Below are 20,190 nucleotides of genomic sequence, written 5' to 3'. Positions count from 1 at the left end.
AAACTACAATGATATGTGGAGATTAAATCGTTTAAAAAACTTAATAACATCAGAACACCAAATTAGACAATGAATTGATCTGCAAAACAGTAACAATTAAGAAGCACCTAAATGAGCATAATAGCCATTGCAATTTTTGGAGTTCTAGCCTTATACATTTTGTAGACATTGAGCTTTAAATGAGCATAATAAAAGCAGAACGGAAGAAAATGACCATAACCTTATCAACTCATCATTGAACTAATGATTTTAATTGCATTTACGTGTGATACCAAACTCCATTGGTATGATTAACTCTATCCATTGCAAAGGCTCCGACTGAAGCATATCGACTATGGGAGAAATCATCCTCTCTTTTATATTTGGGTTTTCTTTTCTATTTTCTTTTCGGGTTTATTTATGTTGTCCTTCAATCTCAACCTGGGCCTATCCCACCAAAAAACAACATAAATGAATACAAAGCAAAAGGGTCTCTAATTACAAGAAAGTATCGGAAAAGTATTTAAATTAGCCGGCCGTTCACGTCTGATAAAGAGTAAAAAATCTGCCGATTGAGCTCAAGAGTAAAGACAGCAAAAGTGGAAGATTCTTTGCCCTAACCTTATTCTCTACAACACGTAACGTCTAGGCAGTTATCCAGCGAAGAAAATTCGTCTCCATTTCCCATTCATTCCGGGTAAATCGATAAGGTCACCACAAACAGAATGATGATGACAATTTTTGAATGTTTTTTTTTAATGGTGTAAATGGGAGGATTTGAGTTTAGAATCGAGAGATTACGCTTTCTCTCCCTACACCACCTAACCCATATCTTCACACCGGATGATGACATATTTTTTACATATGCATGTCAAATATTAGCATCAATAATTAATGATTCAATGATTCCTCCGCCTTTGCCAATCTATATATGTAAGAAGAGCCCATTTGCACCAAACAAACAAACAAATAAAGTTGAAGTTGAAGGGCAAATAAGAAGAAGAAAGCATTTGAAGTTGAAGATGGATATGAGGAAATTTATTATTGGTGCCATCGTCTTGCTCTTTCTTTTCTTTCCCAGTAAGTATTTGATTGTAGCAAAATTATTGGCTGGCGATATTTTTAGGGTAATAATGCTTCTGTTAGAGTAAAGTTTCCTCAATCGCCAAGATTACCCTCAATCAGTCAATTTCATATATTTTTATTGATTTTTTAAAATTCATTATATACTAATTACTCTTCTTCTTCTCTCTCCAATTAAAATTTTTTCCTACTCACTCACATTTTTCTCTATCTCTCTCTGTCTCTCACATTAATTCATCAATTATTTTCACATTAATTACTAAATTGGCCTTGACTTTAATAATTTCTCATATATTAATTCTACATGCTCTTATATTTTTTATTTTTCAAATTTTACTCAAAGATTCTTTTTTCAAACACAATGTAATTTAAGTTAAAAAGCAAGAGTGCATAGAACCAAAAAGATACAAGAAAAGATTAAAGCAAAAACTATGTTATTTAATTATAAAAGAATATATCTATTAGTGTGTGGGTGAGAAAGAGAGAAATGAAAATAATAGAAAGAAGAGTAAGAGACCCTATCATAAAATACTTAATTAGAGATAGAAAAGAGGAGTAATTAATGCATAATGGATCCTAGAAAAATCAATGAACATATATAAAGTTGATTGATTAAGAGTAATCTTAGCATTTGACTAAAATGCGCTTTGAAACAAAGATAATTGCTTTAACAATATTGCTTGCCAAAATTAGTTTTTCTGGCTTGCATTAAAAATAAGCTTACCAAGTTGGATTTCATTTTTGATCAATTAATCACTCTTGAATATTTTCTCCATATTTGTGCGGCATTTTATTCATATTTGAACATTTATAACTTCAAAAGTCGATGTACCAATAAGGATCCATCTCTTTTATGCAGATCGATATAGACGAAATTTAATTATTTTGTGAACATATTGATATTCAATCTGGACACATATTTGGATGTGCAAAAGAATCAATTTCAAGTGTATTTTGAAGACGTAATTGAAGGAAGAATATTCTCTACTTCTAAATAGACACTATCCTGGTCCATTTCTCCCTCGCACGAACGTCTATACACATATATTCTAATTCACATTTTGATTTTTTGTCACTGATAGGTGATATCATTGTTGAAGTTGAAGCCAAAGGGTGCCCCAAACCATCAGCCTTTTATGATGGCGCTTGCATCTCTTTTGACGATAGTTGCCCTAATAGGTGCAACTTAGAAGGAATTAATGACGGAGAATGTAACCGTCCATTATTCGGCCAATGCATTTGCTTCAGGTGTTAAAACATCAATTAGGACAACTTTCGATGTCCAAATAATTCTATCTCTTTGCTTTTATTAAAAATTTTGATCAATTGGCACCTTTGTTGCTCTATTCTAGGGTTTGTCTATTTGGACACCAAATAAGAAGTGGGTCCAATTTTACATTTTTGGCATGAGGATATATTTCGTTTTCAAAGGCATTACAGTTTAGGAGGTCGGTGATAATTTTAAAACATTAAGATGGCGTTTGGTTCGCATGTTGGAATCGGATTCAGATTCGTAGTCATTCATCCTAGATTTGGAATGGAATCAATCATTACAATACATTTGTTTGATTCAGTGCCAGGAATGTATATCATTACAATAGTTGATGTTTGGTTTGTTGACTCTTTGTAAATGGGATATAAGAAATTTTCACTAATTAAATATATTAGTATAAATGTATTAGTAAAATTAGTATAACTAATTAATAATTTATATTAGTAAACATGTATAATTATTATTATAATTGATAATATCAATTATATTACATAGATTAATATACATTATATAATACATATAACTAATAATATTATTATTATAAGTTTGTAACTAATTAAATTAAATATTATATATAATTAAATATAAATATACAAATGTTATAATATAAATATATAATTATAATTATGTAATATATACAAATATTAATTATACTAATATTTTTTATAAATATAATATATATTACATATTAAATATAGTTATTATTATATATTATTATATTTAAAATAATAATAATAATTATAATTATATAATTTATTAATATTATATACATGTATATATTATAATTATATGCACATATAATACACATTTATAAATATACATATATATTATAAATATAATTATATTTAACTAAATAATTATAATATATAATTATTATAAGTTTGTAACGAATTAAATTAAATATTATATATAATTAATTATAATTATACAAATTTTATAATATAAATATAAATATATAATTATATAATATATAAATGTTAATTATACTAATATTTTATATAAATATAATGTATATTACATATTAAATATAGTTATTATTAAATGTTATTATTTTAAAAATAATAAATATAAATATAAATATATAATTTATTAATATTATATACATGTATATATGCACATATAATATACATTTATAAATATACATATATATTATAAATATTAATTATACTAAATATTATGTAATTATAAGATTTGGGAATCACACTTGGGTTTTGGACAAAACCCACCAACTTTTTAAGGAATGGTGGAATGCTAAATTTTTAGAAATCATTCCAAAATTTCAATTCCGATAGTGGTGAACCAAACATGAATCATGAGATTTATTCCAATTCCCCGTTCCTAAACCCTTTTACCAAACGCCACCTAAGAGTTGATCCATTTTCCTTGTTTAATGTGCTTATTTGGTGCCCAAAATTGTAAAAACCATTCTATCAAACCAAAACTCCTCCACTTCTCTTTGCTAAGCGAAAATGAAACTCTGCTCCTCCAAAATTGCAAAACAACAATAATATAGAAACGAAAATTTCCTTGCATCAATCCCATTATCAATAAATTGTCCTTGAAATTGGTTGCAGAATTGAGTCATAAAGGAAGAAAAGAAACAAAAATGGCATCTAGCAATTGTACTGTTGCTAATGTTATAAAATGAAGAAATTCAATTCAAGAAGTAGATATAAATAATCAAGGAAAAACAAAAAACTCAGACAACCAAGGAAAATGCGAATTAGGACTAGAAGATGAATAGAGCTAGTCAATACTCAGTTCGACTCGATAAGAGCTTATTCAAGTTTGATTCATCAACTAATTAAATCAAGTTTGAACAATATTTGGTATTTTGTTAATGCTCAAACTTGGCTCAATTTTGATTAGATTAGTATAAAATTAAATTTTACAGGTAAAAAGATCAAACTACTCATGCTCGATTTAACGTCAACTCGATAAAAACTCATTTGAGTTCAACTTGATAAATAACACGTTAAGTTTGAATAGGCTCAAATTGAAGCAATTCCAAGTCAAGCAAATTAAATCAAGTCAACTTACTTACAAAATCGATACATTTTTAAAGGCACTTTCGCACTTTGAATGAAATATTACCAAACGGCCGTATGCTGCTGAATTGTCAACCACATTTGATCAAATGGAAATGAATTTTAAATTCCCTAATAGCTGCATGCATAGTTAGTAAATGTTGAAATGCCTTGAACCAGATCTTCGACCTCTGCTGAACTGATCTTAGACGCGCCCTGGCTGGGGGGCCTGGGGGGCAGCATTGCCCCCAGTGGGGGCCCCCGAAACTTACGGTATACATTAGATATCGTACCCGTTTTAGTTTGGGTCTCGGTTTTTGGGCCTAATTTTTGGGTCCAATCCGTTTTGGTTATTTGGTTGTATATATATACCTCATATCCATTCTGTACAAAATATCTGATACATTCTGAACCCTAATAAAATTTGATTTCCCCCAAATTTGTTCTTGCTTGTTCTTGTTTGTTCTTCCGTTCCACTGCATCTGTTTTGACAGTAAAAATGCACGATGGGTATATTACAAAATATAATATTTATCTATATTATATGCATTTTTTTCAAAAGCATGATGAAAAGTTCAGCGTAAAAATGTAAGTTCGATAAAATTACGCAAATGAATTCGTACATCAATAGTTCGACTATATTTGAAATTTATAAAACTAAAAATATAGGTAAAATTATTACAATTTCAAAGATTATGATATATTAATGCCACTTTTAGCTCTCTTTGTGTATCAAGCATTAAATTTATTGAAGCTTTATTACTCAAATATATTTACATGTATAAATTTATAAAAATTATAATGTATGCAAGTGTTATTATTATTATTATATATATATATAACTTGAAAGATATGTCATTATTATTACACAAAATTTAAACTTTTAAAAAACATTTGAAGATAATACGCCAAAAATTCATTTCATATTTTATAAGCTTATGTAAAAAGCATGAATAGTTTTCAAAATATAATTTTTTTAAACTATACATATGAACGTGTGCAATACGATTATGATATGGATAGTTACTAACTTAGGCTTCATGAACTTGTTTTGCATCTTCGGCTTGTCAAATGACTAAAAGGTCTATCAACTCAACCGCCTCATCTATATAGACTGCTACACTCGAGTTTCGAGATGGTTTTGAGGTAATGGACTCCTTAAAACTTTGGCTTTCTAGAGTATACAAAGCTATCATGGGAGGATATATATCAGCTTCTTGATATATTGCGTAGTTCACGCTTATACCTGTAACCTTTGGAATACCAGGTAAGAATTGGTATTGACACTCATCTGAATCTTTTTTTTTTTTTTAATCTTGTGAAAGGCAAAAATACTTTCTTGTCCACTGCAATCCTCCAGCCACTGCCAATCAACGTTCAGATTGCATTCTTGAGAAGGTTTACAAAAAAAAAAAAAAAAAGTAATTATTCCTTTTTTTAAAGAAAGAAGGTATACGTGACAACAAGATGATTATGGAGCATGTTTGCAAAATTTCATAGGGAACCAACTAGTAACCCTCAAATGACGTACCTCCCTCCCTGGCTAATTTTGTTGTCAAAGCCAAAAATGAATGAATCATTTGTAGAATATAATTTGTTAACATCAATATACATTTGTCAATTAAATTTTTTATCCACCTTTTTATACAAATAAATCACATTATAAAAAGTGTTACAGTAATTATTCTAATTTTTTTAAAAATAATGTTCTATCCAAACACAATGCTTCCTCTCTTTTTTTCAATTACACCTGCAATGCTTATAAAATGCTACTTGAGAATCATATACCGGCCCCCTCTGGCAATGTTGCTCTGTCCAAAATTCTGGTCTGCATAAACAAAATTGAAGCTTCAACCAAGATCAATACCAAAGAATCTTGTGGATGGAGATGTATGAGGAAATAGCATGGCACCTTCATGGCAATCTTTTTTCTTTTTGTTTCTCATAAGATTCTGTTACCCTCTCATAATTTCCATTTTTGCGCCACTAAACGCAAATGTTTCTTTTTTGTTTATTTTTAGTTATGTGATTTGCAAACACGAAAAAGATTTTCTTACAAGTTTTAGTTCTTTTGATGATAATGACAAAATGGCATATGTAATTAGTCATGTCAGTGGATAAAGTCTGAATTGGATTCCTTTAATTTAAATCCAAATTTATTAAATTTAGTTATACTCATATCTAGATCCAAACCGTTATGGGTCTTAAAAGGTAAACCCAAACCTAGACCCTTATGGGTTTGAGTATTCAATGTGCATTGGTGGATTTTTTTTGAACAAGGAAAGTAAAAATATTTTGATAATATATAGAGTTCAAAAATAATATAAATACCATCCAATTTTTATTTTTCAAATAATAAAATTAACATTCTAGATGTTGAATGCAATATTATGAATTCAATGAAAGAATTAATAAGCTAAAACTATTTATTTTTAAAGAATTAAAACTAATCTTCATCTGTTTCTTTTATTTTTCTCCTTTTTCTAAAAAGGTTTGCATTGAACATAGAATATTAGATTATTTTATAAATTTACTGATATATATATTATTTAAACATGGATTTAGGTAGGATCTGATTTGGATGTGGATTTGAGTCTGGATCATAGAAACCAAATCCTGCCAGACGCATGACTCTCTTAAAGGGTTTGGATTTGGGTAATATTTGAATTTGACAAATTAAATATAAACTCTACTCAAGTATATTGCATCTGAGTTAGATTTAGGTAAGATCCAACCCATTGATATGGCTATATGTAACACAATTTATTAGAGGGCATATAACTTATAAGAAAAGTATATTAAGCATAACTAACGTTGATCGTTGTCGCCGCCCATCTGTCTTCTCTACCTGTGCTTTGTTCTTTAGCAATCTCTTCTCCTCAGTTTCCCCTTCTTCATTCTAGATGAATACCCTTCATGTTCTTTTTCTGTATTCAGTAACATGGTAGATTTTAGTTGGTGTGCCAATTACATGATTGGTGTTGAGTGATAAGTGAATATTTAACATACATTTTGTACAAGTTTGGCATGAACTTTTGGTATGTTTTGAGGAGATTAAAGCTATATTTGAACTCTTTTTGGTGATAATTGCTTAAATATTGTTTAAGTGTTCAAAATTTGATAAATGAGTGGATTAACATGTTAATTTTGTGAAATTGTGAAGGGTATTGATATATGGAATTTATGCACGAGATGACGAAAAATGTAAGGATCATCTGGAGGATAAAGTACAAGGATACTAGGAGCAAAATTGAAGAAAAAGGAAAGAAGTAAAAAATTGGAAATTAACCAGCACAGATCCGAGCTCGGATTCGTGTGAACAAATGGAGATCTGAGAGCAGTGCATCCGAGGTCATACGATCCGAGCTCGGATCCATAAGAGAAAGGCCTCGGATCAGCAATGATCCGAGCTCGGATCATTCTTCACCCCTCGGATCCGAGGCTCGAATCTGCCTCTTTCTTCTGCAAGTGGCACAACCATTTTTTCTCGCTTTTCACATAACTTTCCAGCTATCTTGGGTGAGAAAATTCGGTGGCACATGCTTCTGCAACAAAAGGAAAGACAAAATGAGTTATTGACAAGTCAAAATAACATTTCTTTTGACTTTCTTTACAAAATCTAAGTGGTTGGAATCATGAAGGAGAAGAAAGTGCCTTTCTACCACCTTTTATGCAGAAAAGGAAGGAGAAGCCAGGAGAGGACCACACGTAGCTAGTTTTTCTTCTTGTAACATTTCTTTTTCTCTCTAGCTAGAAGTTCTTGAGGAAGCACTTGGAGACTTAACTTGTAATCATCTTGTACAAGACATAGCAGAAATTTGAGGGCTTCACCATTACTTGGCTAAGCTTTCCTTTATCTTTCTTGTACTTGTACTTTATGATGTTTTGCATTTATAAACTTGTGAATTTGATTGTTATATCATTCACGAGTAGCTAAACTTCTTTGTCTAGGGAGTAGATGAAACTTATGGCTAAATGATATGAATTGAATGTGATTTACACTAGTTGTATCTTGTATTAACTTGTCTATTTGTGCAGTTGTAATTACTTCTTGTTGTTTGATCACCAATAGTATGCTTATAGTTGTTATTAGTCAATGAGAATTGGTAGTAACAATGGAAAAACATGAGTAGAGCTTGAGTTGTATGTTCACGAAAATAGAGATACACTTAAGTGGATTATCTAGTATTTCATGAAGGAAAACAGAGTAGAACTAGTATTTCACCATGAAAATAGGGAAAACTGGATTGGTCTAGGCCATTTTATCATGAGAATGAAATTTGGTAATATTGGAAATAAATCCCTGGTTTAACGAGATTAATAACAAGAGGTAAATCTATTCATTTGTGTTGTTTATGCCATTAGTGGAATCTATATCCCTAGATTCAAGTTTTTAGTGAAAAATCTCCATTTGTATCTTTCAATTTATTAATTCAGAATTGTAGACAGTAGCAATATTATTTCTCTGCTCAAATTCATTATAAGTCTAAATAATAGAGAAAATAAGGACCTAGTACTTGTAGACATTGCTCCTTGTGGGATCGACCTGATATTTGCCCAAAACTACTAAGTGGCCTGTATACTTGCAGTCCAACAGGTAAAATTCTGAAATAAACTTGCATTGATATAAAAATCCCGTCATTGAGGTTTCTTATCATTTCAATGGTTTAAAACTTGAAAAAAAGTCAAAATTTGCAGAAGTTAAACTGACTTAGAAGTCACAGAAGTTTGACAATGAATTATCACTAATTACTTCTCGTTGGCCAAGATCAACTAGAAGTTTAAATTCAAGAAATGTATATTTGAGCAACATACTTTCCATATAAGCTTAGGATGTACTAATAAATAAGCACAAAAATTATGTATACAGTCTAAGACGTGTTTCAAGTTTTAAAGGAGCACATGGCATTCGCAAAATGAATTCAATGTATTTCTTTAGAGCTAATCTAGCTTTATTTTAACAAATTGATGCAAACTCCCAAATGAAATCTGATAAAGAGGAAAGAATCTGCCGATTGAGATATAGAATCAAGACAGCAACAGTAGTGGACCGCCTAAAACCAACTACGAACTGCATATTTGTCTCCATTTCCCATTCATGCTGGAATAGATTACCACGAATGAAAGGATGGTGACATATTTTAGTACCTATAAATATATACACAGCCATTGTCTTGCTCTTTCTTTTCGTTTCCTGTAAGTATCTGGTTCTAGCAAAAATATACATGGTTTTCTGTTTTGCACGAAAAATAAGCATACGAAATTGGATTTCATTTTTAATCAACTAATCATTCTTGAATATCTTCTCCAAATTTGTGTGGCACTTTATTTACTATGTTTCAACATTTATAACTTCAAAAGTAAATTAAATGTACCAAAAAGGATCCATCTCTTTTATGTAGATCAATGTAGAAGACAATTAATTTGAGAACATTTTAATATTCCGTCTGCACACATATTTGGATGTACAAGAGGATCAATTTCAGGTGTATTTTGAAGACATAATGGAAAGATGAAAAAAAAATGGAAAGATGAATATTCTCTACTTTTAAATTGTCCATTTCTCCCTTGCATGAACGTGTATATACATCTATTTGATATCATTGTTGAAGTTGAAGTCGATTAGTGCTCCAAACCATCAGCCTATTTTAGAGGCCTTTGAAGTTAGAGTGTAATGCATAAAATATTTATATATTTTAGTCATTTCACCCATTTTAATTTTTAAACAAGGGTAATTTTGACATTTTCATGAGTTCCATTACAAAAGATCATTTCCGTCACTTTGACACTTTAATCCAAATATGAAGGAGTTATATATAGTTTTTGAAACTATAGGAAATTATGTGAAAAATCACTAAATTTCAAGGGGGTAAAGTTGTATTTTGTCCTATTTTAGTATGAAAGTTGGCATACGCATATTAAATATTATAAGTATCAATAATTAATGCTTCAATGATCCTTTCACCGTTGCCAATCCATGTCTATAAGAAAAGCCCATTTGCACCAAAGAAACTAACAAAGTTGAACTTGAAAGGCAAATAAGAAGGAGAAGCAACTGAAGTATAGGATGGATATGAGGAAATTCATTGGCGCCATCGTCTTGCTCTTTCTTTTCCTTTCCAGTAAGTATTTGATTGTAGCAAAATTATTTTTTTTCTGTTTTGATTTAATAAATTAGCAAACCGAGTTGGATTTCCTTCTTGATCAACTAATCATTCTTGAATATTTTTTTCCAAATCTGTATGGCAGTTCATTCATATTTGAACATTTATAAGTCCAAAAGTCGATGTACGTACAAATAAGGGTCCATCTCTTTTATGTAGATCAATAAAAAAGAAACTTAATTAATTCGTGAACATTTTGATATTCCTTCTGTACACACATTTGGACGTGCAAAAGTATCTATTTCAATTTTCAAGTGTATTTTGAAGACTGTATCTATTTCAAGTCTATTTCAAATCTGTATACCGGCAAACCTCTTATACAACATCTTTAGTCTCCCGTTCCCGTAGAATAGGATAAATTAGGTTATAAAAATGTTATCGCTCCAGCCAAAAAAAAAAAAAGTGTACTCTGAGGGCATAATGCAAGGATGAATATTCTCTACTTTTAAACAGGCTCTATCCTGGTCCATTTCTCCCATGCATGAACGTGTATATAATTCACATTTTGGCTGTTTGTCACTCATAGGTGATATAAGTGTTGAAGTTGAAGCCGCCCAACTGTGCGGAAAGCTATCAGGCTCTTTTCATGGCCCTTGCGTCTTTCACTCAGACTGCGTTAAAGCCTGCAAGAGTGAAGGTTCTTTTTCTGGAGAATGTCATGGAGTTTTCGGTGTATGCATTTGCTTGAATCCTTGTCATTAAACTTCAATGAGGCTAACTTTCAATGTCCAAATAATTCTAACTCCTTGGTGCTCTTGAAAATTTTCGATCAAATCACACCATGGCTGCTCGCTTCTAGTGTTTGTCTATTTGGGCAGCAAATAAGAAGTGGGCTCATTGTAATGTTTTTGGCAAAAAGATAAATTTTTGTGCAAAAGTATTGCAATTTAAGCTGTCGTGATAATTTTAAAACATTAATAGTTTATTATCTTTTCTTTTCTAATGTGCTAAGGGCGTCAAATAGACGAAACTATTCTATCAAACTGGAAGTTCTCTACCTGTGCTGCAACTTTGCTAAGTAAAGATGAAACTCTACTCTTCGAAATAGCAAAATGACAGTAAAGTAAAAAAACAAAAAACTCTAAAACCGAAGAAGAGGAACATAGGAATATCCAACCAACGAAATTTTGCAAGTTGAAGATTATGGGGCCACATGATTATAGAATAACACAAAGAAGTAGGGATGCAAATTTTCTTATAACACATGATTATATATATATATATATTAGTTTTTTATTTATTAGTATGAGATTCTATTTTGTCTCTTGTTTAAAATTATATAAAATATAAATTTATATATTTTAAACTCGATTAGGCTTGATTGAGTTCAAAATAAACTCGATTGGACTCGATGAGTAGAAGTTCGAACTCGAACTTGAGTAATGCAAAATAAAATTGACCTCGAGCTCGAACTCAATTTTAAAGAGTTTGACGAACTCGAGATGGAGTTCGAATCCAAGTTTTTTAACTTGAATTGAGTTCGAGTAGTGTACTACTCGTGTTCGACTCGACTCGATTATATTCTTACAAAGAAAAGATAAAACAAGTGAAAAAAGAAAAAGAAAAAGAATGTCTAACATTCTTGACCACATGTCATAAGAAACAAGAAATACATACGAGGCAAACAAAAGAAAAGTTAAAAATATACCTGAAGTACTAGAAAATCACGCCAAATAATTCATATTAGGCGAACTGTACAATATAGCATTTCTCATTGAACCTAACTAAATTATAGAAAGACAATTATCATAGGTAAGCATAATTTGGGTGAAAAACCTATGAAAACTCATTGTAGTAATCTTTAGCCATAGATAAAATATTGGTTGCATGCACACAGATAATAATGTTAGACAAGGGAGACCTAGGCTGGAAAAGAAATTATTGAACTGGTTTAATCTCTGCCTCTTATGAGTCAACAATTTAGGTGAGCCTCATATTTATTGTTTGCTCATTTGAGACAAAGTGATGGAAAAGTTCTCACTTCCTATCAGATACTAACAGGTTTATGAGTAAATAAAATAAGACATGGAATGAAGGATGGCATATCTCTCCAACAACAGAATGTTTGCAAGTCATGAACTAATGCCACTAGAAAACAAGAAAATGGACATACGGCTCCTTGTTTCCTAATCCAAGCACCTTTATTATATTCAAGTTATTGTATAAGCCTTTTGATCAAAGCATAAATTGTAATGTATCAGTTGTTTTAGGAACGCAAACCTCTACCCTTGTTTCCTTTATTTTTGTAGCTTAAGGTTTGAGCTTTCTATGATGAGCTACTTTTTCTCATTTGTCTCCATCAGAAATTTTCAAGTACTACTCATTCCCCAAGGAGAGGGGATACTGCAAAGATTCGTATATGTACCTTCAATATTCCATTTTAGAAGGATGTACCTTTTCCTATATAAGTCAATGGCAAAGTAGAGAGAGTTGAGACGTAAAACAAAAATAAAATTTTGACTGCATCTAAAAATTTTATACCATTGAATAACTCAAGACTTGATCTGTAGCCAAATCTAGCCATCAAAGGGATGAAAAGATTTGCTTCTTTACTATGTTAAAACTAGCATAAGCAGCAACGTTGGTAGATATCCATTGAAAGAAAACAGCACAGTAACCAAGAAAGACAAATCCCTTAGATGATGTCCTGAAAAGAGATTATTCAGCATGAGTAGTTCAATTAAAGAACAAAAGTGGATGGAAGTTCTCTGCGGAAGAGAACACAGACAGAGTCCAAAATTACGTAGTATTGCAGACAGAACCCATGTCCTGTCCTGAGTAAACAAAATAGTTATCGGTATCATTGCAGAATATTCTCATGCACGCATTAAAATTTAAAACTTTGGCTCATAAACTAGAACTACTGCTCTATTATGCAGCCAAAAGAACATTCTATTGGCCTCTGGAATGTCCAAATTCATTACTCCAGACATGTTGCATTTCAATAAAAAAAAAAAGACCTGGGCCAAAAAAAAAAAAACAAAGAAACAGAGAGAGAGAGAGAGATCTAGGCCGACATTTTGAGTTTTGGCACAGCTAAGTCTAAAATTATGCACAGAAAACGCTGATCAAGAAGGATCTTAAAGAAATCTGCCATTCTGTATTGTTGTATTAATAATGGGCTAGCATCTGGAAATTAAGTACATGGCTTCTTCAACAACAGCTAACTCTGGTTCCTATCATCACTGTGCTTTTTTTTTTTTTTACAGTTTTACTAGATTTTGGGTTCCAACAAGTAAGTTGTTCTTTGATCAATCAGGCAAAGTTTTGTACAGTATGACGACCACGTAAAATTGCCCTAAAAAACACCTACAACAATTTCTGATCCTTTTATCAGGAGAACAGATATCTCAAAAACAATAGGCACACTATATACAAGCCCAAGTTCGACCTTACAAATACAGAGCAACAACTCAAAAAGAAACTAGTTTGAATAGAGTAGAGTCATTGAGAGCAAGACTATGTCAACGTTTATAATATGGCAACAGCAAATCTTACCCTTTTAGCACTTAGTTACAGGCGTCAAGTTAATACAGTTTCTCACAGCCCAACCTGACCCTCAGTACAGAAGGCAAGGTGACACCTAGGGCTACAAACAAGTTGAATCGTGTCAAGTCAAGTTTTGAACTTATCGATCCAATCTGGACTTGTTAATGTGTGAGTTCGAGTTCGAACTCGAGCTCATCAAGCCAAGAAATGAAGCTCCAGCTCAACTTGATTTAGAAAAAGAAAAGTTCGAACTCGACTCGTTTTTTACTCACGAGCTGTGGCTTCCAAGAAGCTCGAAGTCAGCTCTATTTTAATTGATGTAGAGGCATTTTTATAATTTCATATCAACTTGAGTTTTTCGAAGAACTTGTCCAACTATCAAGCCTAACAAATGGCTGTTCGAGCTCGACTCGTATATATTAACGATCTGCTCGAACTCGGTATTGATCGAGGTTGAGTCGAGCTCGATTGCAGCCCTAGTGACACCTGCCATTCCAATGTTAGTAGCCCCTACTAGGTCAATATCTTTTTTAGCAGATGACACGTGTAATAATAGTATTAACTTATTTCCTGTAGCTACACCTTAGAGAAATTAACTAGGATAGCCAATTATTAACACCAAGTAGTCTTTCTAGAGGAAGTTAGATGTAACTTGCAGAATTCCCAGAAGCATGACGACATAGAACAATACAATAGCAAGTTTTATCTCCAAAGAAGTGCTTACACAACCTTCTGCTATTTAGAGATTTCAAACTAGCGAAACCGTTATTGAAGCTAATTATTTCAAAGGTAGCCAACTATTGAAACCTTATTATGCATATATCCTAAAACTGCTTTCCACAAAAAAAAAAAAAAAATTCACATGCAGGGATTGATTACCTAAATTGCAGGAAACCATACATGGATGAGAAAGATCTCTGAAATGGAACAAGATCATGGCATATCCATATGAAGATATAGGTGTCTTTGTGTGTTATACTGGGCTTCTATTTTGTCAATACTTCTCCTACATCCTTTTCTTTTTGTTTTTTTTTTGGCATGAATAGAGAAATTTGCAAGCTTGCCTTCAACACCAATAAAGAGGAAAATAAGCTTGCCTCCAACATTGTGACGACTTCACCTCCCCTTAGGGCGTATCCAAGGGTTTGGCGGACCGTCTGTCCAATTCTTGCCAGGACTCACTACAATAAATTATCAAAATAACCTTTCAAACCTCCCAATTTAACATCAGAGCTTTACAATTCAACCAAAATTCAATCTTAGTTACAAACCAAAAGTGAAACGTAAGATACACCACCAAATATCAAAATACAACCTATCTGCCAAAAGTACATGTGCAAGAGGATCATTACACTCCAATTCAAGCTTTTCTGCTCCGGTCCTCAACTCCTATAAGGAAAACAAACTAATGGGCTGAACTTGCGCCCAGTGAGTTTCCCAAACAAGCATCCAAGCAAAACACCAGTCAAATCACGAAAATATTGCATTTAACATCCAAGCAAAACACCAGTCAAATCACGAAAATGTTGCATTTAACAATTTTACACACTTTGCACAGTAATAAACAGTCGCAAGGCATTCAAAAAATAAACACTCAATCATTTAAAGGATACGAGCTCATTTAGAGCCATTCATTCATTCATTCATTCAGTCTCTGCCCATCTCTTCTTTATAACTTCCGACATTTGAAAACAAAAATCCCTACATTGGTCATTTCATTTCAATAATTTCATTCATTGCATTTCAATCATTGGCCAATACTCCACCTGATTTCGTGGTAATACTCGAACATACCGAAACAGTGGTCCAAGGTTACCAACCTACCCGATCGAGTCCGCTTCTGGCTCGAATAGGCTAGCGACGAAGGGCAAGGGCTCAATTCAATAGATGTGATAAAGTACACATGGTTTACATTCATACACAAGTAATATTCAATCATTTGACCATTGAAAAATTCACATTCACTTAAGTCAAGTGCGGTAAAGTACACACTCACCTATTAATAGTAAAGTGATCATTGAAATACAATTAACAGTCAAACCACAATAAAGACATTTAATTCACAAAACACAAGGAACACTCACCAATGGATCATAATCGTTTCACTTCAAACCTTGGTTCATCCTCTTGGGCATGCTCAAATCTTATGGTCATATAATATATCAAGAATCTAACCACTTGAGACCAATATAAATACAAAACTATGAGTTTCGAAACTTCACTTAGCCAATAAAGTGATTTGCAGGTTTAACCCCAATTGACCTTTCAAAAGTGCCAAGTTTTCTTGTTCAAATCCAAGGAAAAACCCACGTGCATGCTAAACCAATACTTCAAGGAAAATATGGAGCACAAAGTCAGTAATTATAGTCAAAAGTTGAAAGAAAACGGGACAAGACTTTCAAGGTACAAGTTGGAAATTCTGATTAGAAACTAGTTTGGAGAAAACTCTTTCGTTTAAACCTCTTGTTTTGGCAAAACTAACACACATACAAAGACTAAGATTGTAACAAGTGTCTGAAGTAAGATCATATACCAAAGGAAAGCAAAAATACCCAAAATTTACACTTCGACTCTCACTCTCTCTACTTGACCTATAAGGGGGGAAATTCCAACAGCATATCCCCTAAATTCTTCAAGTTAGCTCTCTCATTTCCAACCCTAGTTTCATGACAAAACCACTAACGATCAAGATCATATGTTACAGGGTACATGGTCTCCGTTCTAGGTCAAGAAAGCTATCAACTTTGGACCTATATAAAGCTCTAACCAAGCTATATCAAATCTGAAAATTTGCACCTCAAAGCTGGAATTTGCATACCAAAACTGAAAATCGCATCTCAAAACTAGAAATTTTATATCAAAACTAGAACATCTCCTATTAAATCTGGAAATTCAACTCAAAGTTAGAAAACCTCATATCAAAGCTGAAAAATTCAAGCTACCATAACAAAATCAATAAATCTTCCATGAAATCCGCCGTAATCAACTCATGTGTCGATTAAATCACAAGAAAAAAGAAATGAAAGGTTTCTTAGTAATAGACCTTAAAACCCTAAGAGGAAATGCAAAACAATCTCTTTCTCTCTCCAACAACTTCACCAATAGCTACCTCGAAGATCTATGGAGTGGATTATGGTTGCTCGTCGGATTTCTCACAAATCAAGCAAAGGATTAAAGCTAGAACTTGGGACTCTCTTTCTCTCTTTTTCTCTTTATAATTTCAGCCAAGAAGAATGGAAAATGAAGGAATTTTTGGTTAAATTGGAAAGATGAAGACTAAAGAAAATCTTGGTCAAAAATGTCTAGATCGTTGACACTTGGCAGCTTATGGTTGCATGCTTATCTCTTTGTCTCTCTTGTGTCTAAACTAGCCAATCCATCTTGTGTTCTCTAATTCACTCTTAACACTTCTAGTCACATAATCTCTCTTACACCACACCCCTTCTTGTCCACCAAATTTAGTACACATAAATCACTAGTTGATCACACTATCATAATGTACTAAGAAACTTAATATGCACCAAATTATAAAAGAAAAAAAATAAAAATCTTGACTCAACCATTCAAGTATCTAAGATATTAAAACAAGTAAATTAAAATAAAATATAAATTAGCATATTCAAAAATAAGAGAAATATAAAATAATTTTCGAGTCCTCACAAACATGGTGAGGCTTCCCAGTCATCTGTCCTTGCCTATCGACTTATTAGATGATGAACGCAACTGCTTTTTGCTTCAATTGAATAAGTACCACTTTTCATACTATTGTTGATTTCGTAATTAAATTGTTACTCGGGTTGGGTAGTATAAGCCGAAAAAAAAAAAGGAATCGTGGCTCACTTCATTAGAAAGTTTTTTGTCATAGTTGAAACTCAATTTGGACGACAAGCTATGAGAACTCATTGTAGTAACCTATTAATCATGGATAACATGGATTAGATGGTTGGGGAGCAAATGTAAGTAAGAGATCCGACGTTCAGACCTTCAACTTTGGAACACTCTGTAAATTGCTCTTGAAATTGGATAGTTCTAACTTTTCTTATACAAGGCAAAACGGAAAAAAGTATTGAAATGCACCTTAATTATTAAAGATAAACAAACAAAGTAATTAGGGATAAACGTAGTAAAATCAAGTATTAAGATCCTGCTTAGAGGCAATAATACAATATTCTCTTTTTAATAAAAATAAATATTCAATTGATACGTAATAGTAAACAAAAAAGGAAAATCAAAACAAGGTATTCAGGGCAAAACATAAATAAAGTGGACAAATACTCAAAATTGACTCTCAACCTATTATGAGTAGTGTTACCAGCTGGATGGATGACAAAATATTCCAATATTTTATCCTTGTACAAGAGAAACTCTCTGCTGTTGCTGACCTGCACCCTAGCTTTGTACACCTTCACGCTCAATTCATCTACAGCCACTGATCCAACATTATCCAAAACATCAACACAGCTGTCCAAACCACTCATTGCTCTAATCAGCCACGTCATCACGTATCCCCTCCGATCAGCAGTCAACGGCTGCACCCCCAAGTCGACCGGGGCCTCAGACGAAAATACCCGGCGGTTTTCCTTTGCCCCCAGCTGCACTGCAGTCAAAGACCTATTGAGTTGACTCAGTGAGTCGGCCACTGACTCGGTGCAATGTTTCAAAGCCCACTCGGCTCCAGTCCTGCTCAGCAAAACTTCTCTCATCAATGGAGCCAGGCTGGTGACATTATCAATGGCTACCTTGATAGAGACGGCAAAAATGTCATCTGGGTCGGTCTCGGTTCCCTTGATAGAGGAGGATATAGAGGTAAAGCATAAGTCGGGGTCCTGAGACACGACGGAACAAAAGGTCTTCAAGTTTGCCGAGTTCGACCAGAGTGACTCGGTGGGCTCGGAGGTGAGGTTATAGTTGTTGCGGTTATGCATGTGGAATAAGATTATGGTGCTTAAGATGAGAGAAGCAAGGATGATAAAACAGAAAGAGATGATTATGATGAGGGTTTTGTAGGTTTTTAGTAGATTTCTTGACGAAGATGGCTGCTGTGGATGGTGTTGCAATAGACTCACTTTGCTGGAGGCCATGAGGGAATCGTTGACCGAGTCCATGATGGCCTGAAATGGTCTGATTTTGGTGAGGTGACTGATCAGTTTGTGTTTTTCATTTCTGAGTAGAATGATGGCATGAACAGATGAAGATGATCCTGTAGGACTGCTTGTTCCTTGTGTGTGTGTGTGTGAAGAGATAAAGCCAAAGCAAAGCATCCGAGCTCAAGAGTCAAACGTTGTTGGTTTCAACAATCACTAATTATGACACTAGAATTTGAAGGTTATTCATTATCTGTAAACCATTATGTACATTTAGTCTTAAACTTAACCACTATATGTAATGAGTCTAACGTTTAGTTTGGGAGCTTAGATTTGACGGGAAAAGAAAAGAAAAGAAAATGAGAGAAGATAACTCTTTTGTGATGTTTTCGAGTTGTTGAGCAAAGAAAAAAAAATAAGAAGATTTGGATGGATGGCTCTGATAGTTAAAAAAAAAATTTGGTCCAAATATGGGCAAAAAATGAAAGAAAGTTGAAGCAAGTATTATAAATTTTTTTAAGATACCATTTTTATCTTTAAATATTTATTAAAAAAAGTTTTATTGACATATGTATCTAATATTATTTCCTTTTTTTTATACCCTCAAACAACATCAATACTAAATTTTCTTTTTTTCTCTTCTTTTCTTTTTTTTTTCATAACTTATGCTTTCTCTTCCTTTATTTTCTATCCTAAACTTCCAAACTAGCTGTAAGAAATCATTGTTTATTTTATTTGACAATTAGAGAGATGCTCCTCACTTACAATTTGTTAATATTTAACTAGTTCTTCTATGCCTTTGTCATTTACTTGAGGTACTAGAGTTTTTCTTTTCTTCCATATTATATTACTTAGTTTCTTTGAATTGTTTCCCAAGTTCAATACGTTTGACCTTAGAATTTGCCATCACTGAATCAAGGGCTCTTGATTAAAAGCCCTTGAACCAGAGAAAGCGAGAAAACATGAATCCCATATCTCAAAAGGGAGAAAATTTACTATTAAGAAAAGGTGTCACTAAGTTATAGTCCATTAATTTACATCAATATTTACGCAAAACCAAACATGACAAAAAAATATAGAGGTGGGGGGAA

The 20,190-nt window shown here is 32.6% G+C and overlaps 1 protein-coding gene and 1 long non-coding RNA gene across 3 annotated transcripts; one reads left to right on the top strand and one right to left on the bottom strand.

Annotated features, from left to right (window-relative positions):
* Positions 1–948: 948 nt before the first annotated feature.
* LOC140005806 (uncharacterized) lies at positions 949–2,388 on the top strand. Its single transcript, XR_011813372.1, has 2 exons — positions 949–1,059; positions 2,145–2,388. It is a non-coding gene; the product is annotated as an uncharacterized lncRNA (long non-coding RNA).
* Positions 2,389–15,080: 12,692 nt separating this feature from the next.
* Positions 15,081–19,493, bottom strand: LOC113741419 (pectinesterase 3). 2 transcript variants are annotated; one of them, XM_072048005.1, is made up of 2 exons: positions 18,328–19,493; positions 15,081–15,196 (listed from the first exon to the last, which is right to left on the bottom strand). In XM_072048005.1, exons 1-2 carry the CDS (start codon positions 19,274–19,276, stop codon positions 15,132–15,134), a joined length of 1,014 nt encoding a protein of 337 aa, XP_071904106.1. In that variant the 5' UTR covers positions 19,277–19,493; the 3' UTR covers positions 15,081–15,131. The 2 variants fall into 2 exon arrangements, with proteins under 2 accessions (XP_071904106.1, XP_027124747.1); XM_027268946.2 differs by having other exon boundaries at positions 15,094–15,404; positions 18,328–19,490.
* Between the last annotated feature and the right edge of the window lie 697 nt (positions 19,494–20,190).

The sequence above is a fragment of the Coffea arabica genome, chromosome 4e (genome assembly GCF_036785885.1).
Source record: "Coffea arabica cultivar ET-39 chromosome 4e, Coffea Arabica ET-39 HiFi, whole genome shotgun sequence".
Classification (NCBI taxonomy): Eukaryota; Viridiplantae; Streptophyta; class Magnoliopsida; order Gentianales; family Rubiaceae; genus Coffea; species Coffea arabica.
Note: the sequence above shows the minus strand (reverse complement) of the source record. Positions and strands in the feature narration are given on the sequence as shown.

Coding starts and splice junctions, on each gene's coding strand:
- LOC113741419 (XM_072048005.1), bottom strand. CDS start 19,276: ATGCTTTGCTTTGGCTTTATCTCTTCACACACACACACACAAGGAACA. Junction 15,197..18,327: donor TTTTGTCATCCATCCAGCTG/GTAACACTACTC, acceptor AATTTATTGTAG/TGAGTCCTGGCAAGAATTGG.